Genomic DNA, 16,967 nt, shown 5'->3' with positions numbered 1-16,967 from the left:
AAGCTGAAAGAGATGGGCTTGTTCAGCCTGGAGATGGGGAGGCTCTGGGGAGACCTTCTATCAGCCTTTCAGTACCTAAAGGAGGCCTGCAGGAAATCTGGAGAGGGACTTCTCACAAGGACAGGTACTGACAGGACAAGGGGGAATGGCTTTAAACTGACAGAGAAGAGATTTAGGTTAGACTTTAGGCTGTCTTTTCATTCACAAGGAAGAGGCTTGTACAGTGCACATATTTAGGAGGATAAACCTACTTTTGACTTCGTTACAATTCAGAAAACTAAATCTATGAGGCCAACTCTCCTGCCTCACTTGAGAGAAATAGACACCTAATTTAACTGTTAAAATTAAGCATGCAATTACCTCCCAACACTGCCACCACCAATTACATTCTAATAAAATTAGCTTTTAGCTAAGCACATCAATACCAGCATACCAATCATTTCTACCCACAGGTCAGTAGCTCAAATCTGTATGAGTTTGAAAGAAAAAGCTGATGTATGTTACAGTGGTGGTCAGTGCTTGGTTTCAAGTGAGCGGTGGTTGCTATGACAGTGCTGTCAAGACATTTTGCATGAACCTCAGAGAAGAGTCCAAGGATTGAATAAATACTGGCATCAAGTTCTCCACTTTCCCAAATAAGTGGTCGCCGAAGGTCGGGGAAAAGTCTTACTTGTAAACAGTCTCAAGAGAACGCAACTGCAGCTGCCTGTTGTATCGGCTCTGTGAATAACCAGAGGCTGAATTTCAGCATCCAAATCTGGCAGCAGCATTAAAAATTCCACTGCAGTAAAACAAAATGAAGCCCTTTATTAGCAGCTTCATGAAGAGTGCTAAAGACTAAACACAGATCTTAAAATGCCCTGAAGTTTGGCTTGCTAGCTTAAGAAAGACATGCATTGATGCTTCAAGTTCCCATCCCCCTTGTGTGAACATGTAGGAAACATGAGTTCTCTCCTGCTGTCATTTTGATGCCAACTACAGAATTAAAAAAGAACAAAGGGAGGCGAAGGAGGAAAAAAAGGTTTTGCAGTTAATTCTATCCGTGTATACAAACATGTACGTCTCTTCCTGCTTAAATCTGGAAGGAAGTCCTTTTATACACAGCATGCTTCCTCAGAGCATTCCCAAAGAAGAGACAAAGAGACAATTTTATTGCAAAGGGACCAGTTAAGTTTTCCAGGTCCTATTATGCTTAAGGTGACACTGGAGCAGTAAATACGCCTTTAAAGAAGCAAGGCCTTGGCAATAGAAATAACTATTGCAATGTTTGCACTTGGACTGGGTTTGGTGGTGCAGGCTGCAAAGTTCCTTCACTCACCTCTCATCATAACAAGACAGACATGCTTTGTTTTACTGGATGACCAGAGAGACTAGCAACACTCACACTGACACATACATCTTGAACAGGAGGTTCCCAGCAAAGAGCAAGAAATATTCACCACATGTTCCGAATTATCTCATTTCCTCTAGATGTCAATCCTTCAAACACATCAATACTCACCTGCATGTAAGTGGTCCAGCCTAGGCTTATGTACATAGTTGCAATATATCATAAGTAATTGTTTTATAAGGGTAGCTTGTAACATGCACTCATGACTTACTGTAAATAACATAACAAAAAGACTCAATAGGGTTTTCTAGCTCCTATTAGTAAAGGGAACTTGTGGCCCCAAAAGTTTAAGTCACTCTTGAAAACTAATCACAGACATTTATCAAAATCTGAGTCAAGATCTTCATGAAGCCACACTGAGCTCCATAAGAGACTGATGAAATTCAGTGTATCATGAATGTACAATGACTGAAATCTTTATTAGGGATACAGAGCAATGTACGTGGTTAAAGAAACTGTAAGATTTCCCCAGCTGTCAGAGATTCTAAGTTTCTCAGAGTCTGAAATACATTACTTACATATAATTTCTATATATTGCAAAATAAAAGCTACTCTTACTTTCGGTATATTACTGCTGCAACTTTCTACCATTCAAGATGACCAGTCATTAACATCCAGAGTTCTAAGATTTCCAAATGAAGTAATAGTTTCTAAGTATTTGCCTGATAAGTTCTATATATACTTATCCTGAAAATGATGCATTCCATGAGGAAATATCTTCTATCAGGCAAGAGTCTGACCCAAATACTTGGTGTCTAAACTCATGGAGAAAACCATGCACAAGCTCATTCCAAAACCATGTAAACATGTTACAGAAATCAAAAAGCAAGCAGAATAACACATTTGGGCATTGAAAGTATGTTTTGAACCCACAGTAGAATAAAAGTATGCTCCTATTCAGTTGCTACCATTTCCTGCTTCTGAAAACAATTCCCTCATCCTATGTAATCTATGTAACGTAATAATCTATGTAATGCAAGCATCGCAGGATCCGGAGCCTACTTGAAAGTTGTCTGGCCAAATGGCAGTCAAAAACTGATACCTGAGGTGTTTGCCAAATGTATGTTAGAGTGGTAAATGTCCCCAAAACAGGAAGAGAGTGAATGAACCCTGCTGCTGGTTGGTGCAGACTCTTAGTCAGTTTAACAGACTGTATGAGCTCAGGTGTAGAGACAGCCTGTTAACAACATTAAATAGCAATAACATAGAAAATAAATTATTAAAAATGGCTTTCCAAAGGAACACAATCTATTAAATTAATATATTTACGAATACCCAGTTAAAATAGATTCCTTCATACAATGTACCTCTTTTTGACTGAACCATGTTCCTGGTTTATGCTCTGCTCGGCACAGTTCTTGCAAACTGGTCAGTCATCTGACAGAAAAAGTTCTTATTTATAGATAATTATTTGTTATTAGTGAACTTTCTGTCAATTGCCCTCAATACTTCTACTTACACTTGGAGATTCACTATGTGAGTCTGCAAATTAAATGCAACATAGTTGAAGTGAGAGGGGAAAAAACCCAAACAAACCACACAAGATAAAAAGACTACTTTGTTTCTCCTGCCGGGTTTAGTTCTGTTTCACACTTTTTATGTAGCTGTCTTAGGAGATTTTTATGGCTTACGGTAAAAAAACCCCAAACCAAACCACTTTCAATGGTGTGCAAGATTAGGTGCTTAGGAAAAGATTTTCAGCAAATGCTAGCAGCTTCTTGGTTGGAAATGCCAACTTTCATTGCAAAAGATAAGTGGAGGATGGCCAGCATCATCCAAAGCAAACTCACCAAAGATGCACACACACACAGAATCCCTTCAGAACAACATCAACTACACACAACCCACAACAACAAAACCCCAAAACAAACCAGCCCCTTCCCCTCCAATAATAGAAACCCAAACAAAACAACACAATAAAAACCCGAAATTAAACAACAAAATCAGGTCTCACATCCTACAAGAGGTATATACACAAGTATCTTACAATAAAGGTCAACATTCTGTCCCAAGATGAAAAGGCAGGAAATTGTATGTAACAGACACAACAGACCAACGCATTTTTCTTGCTGCAGTGCAAAGATAATGCACTGAAAGCCTGTTACCATCAGCAAAACTGCTGATCTTTTGTTAGCAATCAGATTAAAAGGCTGCTTCTTTGAAAGCTTTCATTAAATGTCATACAGGTCTACAAAACAGACCTCTATACATGTAGACATTGCATTGCATTTGCAGAAGCTACTTTTGCTCTGTGATTTCTAATAGCTATCTCTTTTGGTTTTTATACCTTAGGAACTTGGTAACTGTCACATACTTCTTTTGAGGCACTTCAGTGTGGGTCATTGGTGAGCAGGCTCTATTTACTTACCGCAGAATTTCCTGCATGCTGATACCAATGCCGAGTCTAACAACTGCTCAGGAAGACAAGCCTTAAAAGGTGAGAAGTCCTGAATGAATGCCGGATTGAGGCAGACCATCTCTCAACCTAGCAGAACACCCCGAAGGATTGTTTGCCAAGCAATGCCAAACCTTTCAACAAGAAAGAGTTGACTCTAAATTCTAAGAGTTAAGTGTTTACAAAGAATAACTACTGCAGGTTTTATTACTAAATGCGTGCACAGATATCCAACTACCTCCAAAGGGGAAGAGTAGTTCCCATATCCTGAATCTGCAAATTTAAGCAGGATGTTTTCTTATGCAAAAAGTTAATAGGCAATGAAATGGCGATATGGCTTCATATAGAAGCACTGGGATGTGGGGTGAAGGGGAACTGCTTATCAAACAATGAATAAGCTCTTCAAAAGGAAAAACCTGCCACAGAGGCATTCTCTTAATCTGTATTTTGAACAGCAGCCAAACTCAGGCTTGATGCTGACACAGGACCAGAGTTGTTTCAGATCTGCCAGGGCCAAGCTCTTACACTGTCATTGCTACAGATTGGGTTATTTGATAAAAATAATGGGTTTTTAAAATTATGTTTGTATTTTTAAAGCTTTCTCCTCTCTTAACCTGACTCAAAAACCAGATCCATAGGATACGCCTTTTAATTTTGGCTCCCTCTCAAATTTAAATGTCTGTGTACAGTTTAGAATCCAACCCATGCTAAATTTTAAGGCACCAAAACTTGTATAGGATTCTCTGAATCTGTTCCAGTGTTCTCATAAAGCAATAGGCACTTAGCATTTTAACACCTGTACTTGTTCCAGTACTCCCATGCTTGAAACAGGTTGTGCTTAATAAAAGGAAAGCCAAGTAGAACTTCTGCACAAGGTTTGTTAGTCATGTTATGTATGCTATGCTTTATTATAAGCATTTTTAATGAAAATTTAAATCTCTAAGAAGTCTCAGCAGCTGCACTGTTGAACATTTAAGTCTGTCATTGTTCAAACAAAATCATCTTTGCCATATTTACTTTCTGTGAGTAGAACAGTTGCAAGGCTGGAATAAAAACTGGCAAAAGAAAATGATTAGCAGTGGATGTTCCTCCTACTGCTGCTGCTTAGGGGCTGTCCCCGTCACATTTGAATAAGCCTTCTAAAACTTGACAATTGCTTTTTTGTAGCAAAGGAAGTGATCAAGTTAACCACAGACCATTTGTTTCTCCTGTTAACTCATTTCTTACTCATGTCTTAATATATTGTAGGGTGGGTTGTTTCTTTTCTTACTTGCTAGAAATTGCTGTCTGCATGTCTAAGGAGGTATCTTACCATCACAATTATCAATACAAAGATGTATTTTTCTTCCTAAATTATCTTATTTCACATAACCAACATGAAATGTCTCAGCAGAACAGGTAATTCGGAACTTCTGTCACACCCTTCAGAGGAACCAAGGCAGACAACCAAGAAGTGAAGCACCAAAATAAATGGATCATGTTGGGAAAAAAACAAACTGAAAGGGTAGGTAGTTCTAAGAGGAGGTTAAAATCAATAGTGAATTATGCTCTGAAAAGTAAAAGTTTAACCAACAACACAGTCAGCAGCACGACTGCCTGTGAAACAAGAGGAAAGAAAACTGATTTAAATAAACCACACAGCTAGCCCTCAGAAAAGCAGCTTGTGTAAGAGTCTGCACTGCACGTGAGAAACATCATGACCTTAGATTTTCTTCAGTCCAGTTCCTGTTGATGTAGCTTGTGACTTGGTTACTTACCATTCCAGTGAAAAAGTCCCTTTTTAATTCTTCTATTTTTTTACTGTTTTCCCAAATTTTGTGCTCAAGCACTGAGGAACAGAATACTCTTCTGACTGTTTGCCCTCTTTTCAGAGTAGATGGATTGGAAGAGGACAGTAAGAAACAGCTTTATTTTCCCTCTATTGCCTATACAGATCAAGTGAGACTATGCAAAGATTGAGAACAGCAGTAGAGGTTCCAGCTGAAGTAAGAGGCAAATTAATACTAATAGGTAGCAGGAAGGAAACAAGAGGAATTCTGAGTCACAGGTGCGTCTGAGTCAGTGTTCCTTGTGACGACAGCTGGGAGAGGTGGTAAAATTATGCATTTCCCTTTGCTCGGGCTATGATTTCAAAACTCAGCCAGTTGTGAACAGACATCAGCATTACTATGTCTCTCCCCCAGCTGCAGCAGGAAGCACCAGGACTGCATTCCAAATACTTTACAAAACTGTAGGATAGAAGAATAAACAAAGTCCTTCCTCCAAGTCCTATATTTACCATTTAAAATTCAGTGGAAGGAAAACCTGACATGAACATTATTTTTGAACAACAACCCACGGTCATAGTTTCCAGTTGTAAAGCAAACTCATCCCCTTTTCACTGCTTTTGCATCCCAAATGACTTCTCAATTACTGCTTCACACCCAACATATCTCTTAGATTCTAAATTTCAATCACAAGAGCAAGTGTGCTTCTTTCACAGAGGTAATTACCACATGCACTGCAGTGTCAGTTCTCTCTGAAGGGAATGAGCTATAAGTTTGGGAAGCGAAATCTTACCCAGAACATTTCTGCAGAAAATATCAATAGGAACCTAACAGGAATCATTTCAACTCTCTAACCTGTTTTTGGGGATGAATTGTTCTTTTTATCACCCTTGAAATACAGAAAATAATACAAGCTCAAAAGGGTACATACATTTCTATTCTATTTGTTCTTACAAGCTTCCTAGTTACCAACATGCATGGTTAAGAGAAGAGTTCATGAATCTGCGTGGGCAGGAGGAGCTAAGATTACAACTCCTGCACTTGCTTTTCTGTGATACACACACCGTCAGTAACACATTGTAAGCAAAGGCCTCTAGGGAGGTGAAAAGCAAAAGGCATGGAAGAAAAAAGTACAAACAGTGACAGAAACAAAGGGCAGACCTTCCTCCTATGCCATTTCCAATACTTCAAAGTGGATTTAGAATTTTATTGATGGTGTCTTCTAAATAGTTCAATTTCTTATTGGTGAACCTAACCGAATTCCTAACTAAATAAACTGTAAGAACATTCATTATTTTGAAAAGCTCTCTTTCATAGGCAATTATTTCCCCCTTGTCCCTTGGATAGTCATGTAAAGCAGACTTAACTAAAATAATGAGGAAGACAACCTAAGACTGCTTGCAAAAATCACTTATTCCTTTCCACATGGAAGTCTGATTCGTTCTTTTCCATTTTCCTCTTATAATAAAGTAGTCTTGTAATGAAGTAGAAAAATACAATCACCAATTGCATCATGTAGAATGAGCGCCTGATGCAAAAAATCTTGTAAACTCAGTCTGGGAATAGCTGAATGCTCTGAAGCATTCAGCAAATAATTACAAATATCAAACGCATTCAGTTTGTGTTTGCAAACAACCCATGCAAAAGGTCAAAAATTACTCAGTTCTATTAAAGCAGTGACTTGCTTTGATGGGGTTTTGAGCAACCTCGTCTAATGGAAATTGTCCCTGCCCATGACAGGGAGGCTGGAACTAGATGATCTTTAAGGTCCTTTCCGACCCAAATCATTCTGATTTGATAAACATATGGTTTACTTTCAATTTAAAAAAAGGCCCAAAAACAACCAAAAAACCCAACTTATTTTAAACGAAGGTAAGTAAGGCAAGGAAAGAAAAAAAACCAATGTATTTAGTACCAAGACAAAAGGTCCCTGTCTTTGCTCACAAACAAAACACTAACAGAACTTTAAGCACACAGGAAACACAAGATACACCACAAATTCATAGTCAAGCAGATTATAGCACAAAAAATTGTCCTCTTTTAGAAGGATGGGCAGAACATGAGAAGCTACAACATCAAGTGGCACAGAAGAAATTTAAGTAAATAAATTGCAACACTGAAGTTATGATTTCATAGCACTGCATGACTTCTGTTTACCTGTAAGACACTACCTGCCTAAACTGGAAACACTGCTGCTTGCTGAAAACAAGTCTACATGACAGCGTCTCATTCGAGTATTTCAATTAAAGCTTCTAGTAAGATAATCCAAATCTCCACCAAGTGAGGTTATTCCAACTTGCAGAAGCACAGAGGAAGTCTTCTATGCTAAAGTGTGTTCAATAGACACAGGCTTGTTTCCTGTCAAAGTGCAACTGCTACTCCAGACAAAGATGGCAGTGGAAGTCCCTAGGCATATTTTACAACCACTTACCACAATTTTAAGATATTAGAAATTCTGGTGAAAACAGAGATATTTGAATGGAGAAGAACAAAAGCTGCTAACTCTAAAGTCAAACAAGAAATCCCAGTTGTATTTGGGCAGGATATTAAATAGGATGCTGGAGCTAAATATTGCTGCTATTGTTTTAACAGACAGAGCTTAGGAAAAATTAAGATCATAGCACTTAGCAGGAAAAAGGAAAAAAAGAAAGGAAGACATTGACATTGATTATTTTAACGCTGTCACACAGATGGAGCAAATTCAGAAGGTAGGGCTGAAACGACAGGACTTAGTTAAAGCCTTTGCACCTGTCTCTGGCAGATGGATGCAATTAAGAACAGAAAAGAACCAGAAGAACTCAAGCAAAATTGCTCCCTGAGGGATAGGTTGTTTTAAAATTAAGCTGACATGGTTTTTTCATATAATATATTAGGGTGGAGACGTGTTTTGAAGTGGGCTGTCTAGTTCACAGCAAGCAAACTTATTAGTGAGGTGTACAGACAAACACAGGCCTGGCCCCGCAATTAATTTTCACACTCATTCTGCAAACAGACAATGTATTTTCTAATTGCTCATAGTCAAGCAAATGGTTCTGCTGTATTTTGCATGGGAAACAATCTCATACTTCAGTTGGTTTGCCTAGTGCCAATGAAAGAGTTGGAACTCTAAGCTCAAGAGCAACAGTTAGTAAAACTCTTGCCAATGTACTTCCAATGTGCCCTTTAAGGAGTTCACTCTTCAAGGAGCCAGGTGAAAGTAATTTCATTATGTGAACTTCAATCAAAATTAACAAAGATGAAAGGCCCCATATTAACAGTGTACGCATGTGCACACGTGTGTATATTTGTATGCATGCACATACACACTCAAACTCTAACTGTATGCAGTTACTACAGACACAACGACCTAGCTGCATGACTATCTGTGGTGGTATATACTAGGATACTCCCTAGTATTTTGGCCCGTAGCAGCTTGTGTTTTCCCAATCAAATACCTGGGAGGTTCAGTGTTAGCACAGGTCAGGGATCACTACACACCTGCAGGTATTTTGTGTGTGGGGATGGTGATGCCGCTGCAATTTTACTAAGAATGGTGGCAACCAGCCCTATTTTGCCATGCTGCCAGGCCTCAGGGCCTGAGAACAGTGACTAGCCCATTCTATTTACAGATACAGACCCAAATTTAGCTTGTCTTTCCTAATCAAGGATAAAAAGAGGATTTAAATCCTCAACAGAGAGACCTCATGCAGCAATGCTGTATTACCATCAGTTGTACTGCAACAGCCTGTTGGATTAATGATGGATTGCTACGGCGCACAGAAACTTTGAAAAACAGCTTTTCTTTTTTTCCTTTCTTTTTTACTCAATGACCATGACAAACAATCTAAATAACCAGAGAAAGAGTTCGAGATAAGTGAATTAACTATATAATAATATAACATCAAACTAACACTGTTATCACCAATTTTCTCTAAGTTATTACCCACTAAGGCAGAGAAAGCATCTATTATTACAAAAACTTACATTATCAGTAGTAGAATTCTGAGTGCCTGGGGTGATTGGTTTTGCTTTCTGTCTCTGAGTTGGCTACAATAAAACAGCTAAATATGCTGCAATCTACTTTAAAAGTTACCCACAAAGGTGGCTTGCAACTTCGTAACCATCAAAATCATAACTAAAAGGCTTTTTTTTTTTTGGGGTAGATCTGAAGAACCTGGCACCCTTGAGGGCACTGTAGAAAAATAACATGAAAGGATTTTCCATTTGCTCCACTTTAATATTCTTAACAGCTATTACAGGTGACTACGTAATAATTGGATCCTGGGGGAAGAAAGGAGATGTGTCAGACATTGTGCAGTTCTACCATGGGCTAACTAAAACATGTGTAAGTTCCAGGACTGTTTGCTTAAAGGTATCTATTGCTACAATAGTTATCACTTATCTTTTCTTTGTTTGGGTTGTGGTGTGGGTTTTATTTTGCTTGGCATTTTCACAGAACAGATGGATGTAGGGTACCAAAACAACAGTGGGTTCTAGTAGCCTTTAAAGACCTAGCTTCCCTGCAAAGAGGGACCAGCTGCTTTGTGCTGAGACACTGCACACTCTGTGAGTAGTGTGACCTTGTCAGGGCTCAGCCATTAAACCTCTGCTTGAGAGTACACTGCAGAATGCTACACTACTATGAACAGTTGCCTTTCCATAACATTGCATATATCCAGTCAAAGCACCAAGTGTACACATTCAGTCAAAACGCAAAGAGATTACATTTAAAGTTTAAGGATGCTGGGATAACCAGGGTATTATTGCATTACAATTAGCAAGAAAGCACTTCATAATCAACTTTCAAAACAGCTGACTTAAGCTTTTACAAGTATCGCTCCCATATCATTTAGCATATTGTACACTGTAATAACCTTTACAAATTATACCATACGTGAAGGGCAACACCTTATCTTATTTACATAGCTATAAATAAAACTTACATCTGACCTCTTCATTGTTCTTATGCTTCAGCATATTTGGGCAAAAAGTCACTTGTACCACAACAAAAAACCCACACAAATGAAAACAGCTTCCAAACCACATACATTGACTGACTGCAGAAAATCAATAATATTTTAGCGAACAAAGAAAACCAAAACAAAACATCTCTCTTGCTTCCAGTTACTGTGAATGGCTCTTTGAGAGAATCCATTCAAGAGCAGCAACATAAAGTTTCATTCACAAAGCTGTCTTACAACTTAAACAGCTCCAGAGAATGAGAGCCACCAGCAAAGCAAAAAGAAACAACCCAAAACCCCAACAAAACCAAACCAAAAGCTTTTAACAGACAGGAAAATACTGCAATGCATAAATCTTTTAGTTTCATTTTACAATCCTGTATCTGTTTTTCCCCTGTCTACCAAGCAGCTGTGTTCTTCAAGAAGTTGCATGATTTTGCCTTTCAGTAAAATGCTCAGATCTGAAATCTTTATGTTTCAAAAGTATTTAGGAGTTCAGAACAAGGAGTCTTTCACACTACCTTGATACCCTTATCATACCCTGACTCGCAGCCATCTTTACTCCACAATTTTCATTACAGGATTTCACCAAATCCTCACAGCAGCAATCCAGACATCATTAAATGACTGGTTAGTACCTTAACTAGGTTGAGAACCAGTCTTACGTAATGTGGAATACACAAATTCGACATCTCATATCTACCTCATTTCCATTCTGTGGTATTTTCATACAGCGAATAAAACACTTACAAACAGCAGATACAAACTCTCATGCTCTTTAGTACAACAACAAGCAAAATAAATATTAAATCAGAGAGCTTATGAGTAACAGAGATCTGTGGAGCCATTTTAATTGTATGTACATAACTTGGGAGCCTTAATTAGACATCAAACTTACCTTATGCACTTTATGCAGAGGCGAAACAGACTAGAAAGACTCTCTTTCCCACAGAGAATCAAAGTATCTTACTTAGATTTCTGCTTTGAATCACCTTTTGGTCTCTCAAGGGACCTTTACATAGCAGACTGTCCTTGACTTCTTAACTCAGGTTATGAGCATGAAGTTGGACAGTGAGAATATTCTCTCACGTATCCCTCTAGACTGCCACATTAATGCACTGCTGCTGGCCTGTATCGAAATATTCCAAGTAGCCACTGCCTTCTGCCCTTTCAAAGACCTTTTACCCTTACACACCCTGTAGACCCACTGGGCAAGTCCTTATGTTCTCCACCGCTAACAACACACAGCTGCTGTTTGCTCCTCCTCTCTCAGCCTTACCTCTCAGCTGTCTTCTATCAAACAATCCTTTCACTCTGCATGCTTGAAACCACAAAAGCAAATCAGTTTCTTCTAGTCCTTTCATAGCATAGCACACAAGAGCTTGACCCATCCTTAACATCGCTGATAATGAAACCAGTAGGGTATCAAAGCCCATCAGGCTTGCTTCCAATGTACAGTCATATGACCCTCTGAGGACGGTAATTCCCAGAATATCTACACTTACTGTACAGCACAGGCAATGCAGTAAGGGTTTGAAAACCACTTGCCTTCCCCATAGAGGTGGCTATTCACTTAATAACACCACACATACAGAGGGATGCAGGAAACCAAGCTGCTCCCTCCTGCTGGCTCTGCACTCAGATGAACTGCAAGACAACATGACTCAGCCCCAGACAGCAACCAAGTGCAACTCAGAGATCATAGCTCTTGGCACTGTGCAGAATACAAAGAGAATGACATAACAACAATGAAAACAAAACAACCGAGAAGAAGAACCAAAGATTTAACAAGTTCAGAAACAATGTCAGATCCTTTGCTTATCCACAGCAAAACAAGGCATCAGAAGAACAAGCAGTCACTACCAACCTAACCTCATGCAAGCTGGGCTCCAAAGAAACCACAGGGAGAGCTGCCACAGGAGAGTTTAAAACCAACATTTAAAACAACACAGGGAAAAGAGTAATTCTCAAGCTATAGAGGAACAATGACCTTTGAGGAATGCATTATTCATATGATTTTATATAGTATAGTCGTATCTGTGCCCAGAGGAGTATCATGACACATATCAAATCAATGGGAAAATACCTACATCAAAAATACCCATAAGTGAAAACATACATAAAAGGAACACTGAAATATTGTACAACTTTTTGTTGTTTGGGGTTTAGTTTGGGTTGTTTGTTTTTTTTTGTTCTTTTGCGTTTTTCTGTTGTTGTGTGTTCTTTTGGGGGGGGGTGTGTTTCTTTTTGGTTTTTGCTTTTTTAGGTTTTTTTCATCTTACAAAAGAAACTGGTATGGAAAACGCACTCGCTCATATTCAGAAACCCAAAACTTAAAACCAGTCCTCCAGTACAACTGTCCTCAGAAAACAGCGTCAAAGATATTAAGTGCTGCATTTTTGATTCCTTGTATGGTAATTAATTATAAGATTAACACTTGCAAAACATAATTAGCCCCTGGAACTGCTTCAAAAGACTCTGATGCCAAATGTCTTGTACCTTGCGCAGGTAAGCTTGTCTCTTTCCAGCATTGGTGGGAAATACACAAATCTGAGAGGAAAACTTGGCCTAAAATAAAAGCATAACAGGGTAATCAGTTTTATTTACTGTACCCCACAGAAAGTGCTACTGAAAGAAATTAACAAGAAGGTTTGTTTTTATTCTGAAGTGTTTATGTATTCACCCTACACCTTTCAGAGCAGCAGTACTGCTTTATGCAGCTCTCCAACCCCTTTCCAACAATACAAATCTCAGTACTTAACAACAGATCTTGCCCTCCCCCTCAAAAAATGAGAAAAGAAACCAGACGTACAGAAGCAAAATAAGTTCCTGCTCTTCGCGGCCACACAAAGACCAATAAACTCCCTAATGGAGCAGCAAGGCAAAACACCCCAAAACGGGGCAACAACTACTACTGACTTTTAACACCAAACACGTGCGCCAGTAGGGTGGGACACCACAACTTCTCCAAAGAGGGAGGGACACCCTATTACAGCCCCAAGCTGTTCTTTAGGCTCTGTAAACCCTTCAGTAGCGTTGAGCACTTTCGGGGTCCTCTCAAAGCTGAACCCCTCCAGATTCCCCCCACATTGCCCAAACGCCACGAACCACCTCTCACCCCTAGGCAGGCGGGCAACGGCACTGAGCTGGGACCGGAAGCTCCACCTCCCGGCCTCGGAGCTCAAACACTGGTCACCGCTCCTATCACTCTCCGCACTGCCCGCCCCGTCTCCATCTCCCGAGCCCTCCTGCAGCCCCAACCCCTCCACGCTCCGGTCTGCTCGCTTATTCGCTGACGCTCACGTCATTTAAACGCAGTTTCCCCTCTTGATTGCCCGCTCAGCGGCCTCTCCAGCCCGTGAGAAGGGGCTCTGTTCCTCCTGCCGCTCTGTCCGCACGCATGCGTTGCCTGACGGAGCGTGGTGCCGGGGGTGGGCATGTTCCGTGCGGAGGAGCGGCCGCCAGAACGCAGCGGGGAGGGGGCGGGCGCGGAGCTGCCGCCGAGACGGGCTCACTTCCTAGGAGTGACGGGGGACCACAGCGTGCCGCGGGCTGCGGGCGGTGCGGCGGACGGACCAGTGCGTGTGCATCTCTATCTGCCCTCTTTCTTGCATGTGTTTGCGGGGCTTTCTCCATACTCGCAAGCACATCCCCACCCGCCGGGCTGTGGCACGGGCAGGGCGATGCGGGCGGCGGGGCAGTAGCTCCCCGTGCTTCCCTGCGGGGGCCACCGGCAGCAGCGCCGCAGAGCGGAGTCCCGCGGGGCGCCCGGAGCCGGCGCTCGGGACGGGTGGCGGGGCGCGCTCCGTCTGCCTCCCGGGGCGGTGAGTCCCGCGGCGCCGCTGCGAGGAGAGCCTCGCTCGGCAGACGCCTCGCCTCTGCGCCGCTCCGCCGCCGCCCCGGGCTGAGGACGGGGTAAGCGGCCTCCGCGGGGGTCTGAGGAGCCTTCCCCACCGCACCTTCCCTTCGCCTGCTCCTGGCTTTCCTCGGCGGCTTCTTTGGCTGCCGCACCGAGCCGCGCGGTGCTGCTCATTTGTACGTATGCGTGCGCCGGGAGCGAGCTCCGGGCATGCCTTGCTCCCGCTGCCCGGGCGCTCGCCTCCCTTGGGGACCCCTGCCTGCCGTCTGTTCTCCCCCCATCCCAAGTCTCCTCCGCTTTTGTTGTATGATGCCAGGCGTGTGCTCGCTGCCCGCCGGTGCGGTGGGGTCCGCGGAGGGGCGCGGGGCAGGCCGGGCCTTGGGGCAACCGCGGGCGGGTGGGTTCCCCCTTCCCGCGGGTTGGTGTTGGCGATAAATCCGGGAGCGCTTCTGCCAATGTAAACTGGGGCCAGGTGGGTTTGCGCTGTTTGTCGTGAAAACTTAAACTTGCTTCTCAACATGCCCTGGTCTTGCCCTTTCCTGCCCGTGAAGAAGGAAGTGTTACCTCAGTGGCTGCGGGGAGTTCTATGGCAAGATGTTTTCGGAGCACCTTGTGAGTGTGTGTTTGTCTGTCGTTGCGGCCAGCTTGGCTCCCAGATGGCCAATTCCCTCAACGGCCGGAACCCGCGCAAGGGACGGATCCTGGGCTTCATTGATGCTATTCAGGATGCTGTGGGCCCCCCTAAGCAGGCAGCTGCCGACCGGAGGACTGTGGAAAAGACCTGGAAGCTTATGGACAAAGTGGTGAGTGTCTCTGTACGTTCATGTGTACACACAGTGAAGAATGGGGCTATTTATATAGGCACACATAGGGAAACGGTGTCTTCCTCCAACTCAAACTAATGTGATTCGTGTGCCTCGGGAAGTAAGGGGGCTTATGTTTTAGGTTATTTGAGCTTTATTTGTCTCTTTTTTTCCTATTCCCTATGGCTACGTGGTTTTGGGTTTTGTTTTTTTTTTTTTCAATCTTGGTTTGTGAAGGGAAAACAAATGTGTGTGTTTGCCTTAGGCTATTGTTATTTTCAGAGCCTTTAAAATGACTCAAACTTGAAGAGCTGTCCTAACGAGAAGCTGCCTAACTTAAACTTGTAATCACATATTCTGTGTGTTTCGTGTTGGATCACATTGTTAGTCTGCAAACAAGACCTCTGAAGTATGAAACTGAAGTTCAGCTAATCGTCCTGTGAGACATGCCCATGATGGCAGCATAGATATGTTTGTGCTTTTAGGAATGTGCGTGGGGACTGGGGGATGTCACTCTTGTCAGTTTAGTAAACAGATTAGTATGGCACGCCCATCTTTTAAGCATGTGTTCTGCATTTTAATGGTTTTTGAGTACTTCTACTCTTCATTTTGAAACTAGAAATACACTGTACTGAAACTCATCTTTCAGGAAGTGGGCAATAGCCCATGTTTTCTTACATCTTATAGTTCTCTGCACCAGCCTAATAGGTTTTGTTTAGTATTGTACAAAATGTCACCTTGTATGGTGATAGGTAAACTAGGAGAGTTTCTGACCAATGGTAGGAGTAGTTTTATTGTAACATGGAAAACTGTTCAGGAGGGTCAGGCAGGCACTCTGTGTAGGAGGTACTGCTTGAGGGCTACCTCTTGAATCTGTTAGGGAGTGAGGAATGCTACCTGTTAGCCTTGGGTCTGTATGGCAAGAAAGTTATGACGTTAAGGTGGAAAGTTATAACTTGGTTATACTTTGCAGCTGTTTGTTTTCCACGTGGCTCTCGCAAAATGCAGATACTTAACATTTCTTGAAGTTCATAGTAGTTATACTGTCACTGTGGAGGTAATTTCATGTAATATGCTGTGGTAAGTATTAATTCTGAAGTATTTGATTGAGTCCTTGGATGCTTTCCTTTGTGATGTTTTAAGAGTAGCATTTGTATTTCCACCAGAATTTCTGATGATATTTATGAACTTAAAAACCGACCTTGATAGAAATGGGTACTATCACAAAGACTTTGTTGACTTTTTCCTGTTAATGATCAAGATGCTGTAGACAGTGAGCATCTTGTAGTAGGGACTGCTATTATAAATACTTGGAAGCAGGTGCTCTTCAGTAGAAGGAAGTTTTCAGCTTGGAAAAGAGGAATCCAGTTTGTTGTTGGAGCCACGTGGAGAATGTACTACTTAATTCCTCCCCTCAACCCTGTGTCAGGCCATTTACAAATCTATATGGCAAGGTTGTCCACTGATTGCTTCTGTATTCATGGCTACCCCACTGCTTGGACCTGTGGATTGCTTTTATTCAGCTAATAGAGGGTAACTATTACTATTTGTTTAACTGTCACTATTACAGCAGAGCATTGGAACAAGCAGTAAGGTCTGTTCTGTAGAAGTAACTGGAAAGGCTGGATGTTGGGATGAGCTTTCTTTTTCATTTTAGCGGATAAGTGTCCTCAATTTGGATCTTTAATGTATCCTCTTTAAGCTGCTCTCAGTTAATCAAATTCCATTTCCAAATTATATTTAAGTATACCAGACAGGGTGATGTCATAGTGTGAAGGATGCTGTAGCTTGCTGCTTGAGTTTTTAGCATTTGG

General features: G+C 41.7%; 1 protein-coding gene across 1 annotated transcript in view; it reads left to right on the top strand.

Moving 5' to 3' along the window:
- Positions 1 to 13,928: 13,928 nt before the first annotated feature.
- The window catches only part of CBLB (Cbl proto-oncogene B), a gene marked incomplete at its 5' end in the record, with an annotated part of 117,639 nt that continues 114,600 nt past the window's right edge, over positions 13,929 to 16,967 (top strand). The window contains 2 exons of the mRNA XM_080612531.1: positions 13,929 to 14,069; positions 14,995 to 15,153. Of these exons, the coding sequence (XP_080468657.1) occupies positions 13,929 to 14,069; positions 14,995 to 15,153 (300 nt within the window). The remainder of the gene's footprint in view (positions 14,070 to 14,994; positions 15,154 to 16,967) is intronic.

The sequence above is a fragment of the Psittacula echo genome (assembly GCF_963264785.1).
Source record: "Psittacula echo genome assembly, chromosome: 3".
Classification (NCBI taxonomy): domain Eukaryota; kingdom Metazoa; phylum Chordata; class Aves; order Psittaciformes; family Psittacidae; genus Psittacula; species Psittacula echo.
Note: the sequence above shows the minus strand (reverse complement) of the source record. Positions and strands in the feature narration are given on the sequence as shown.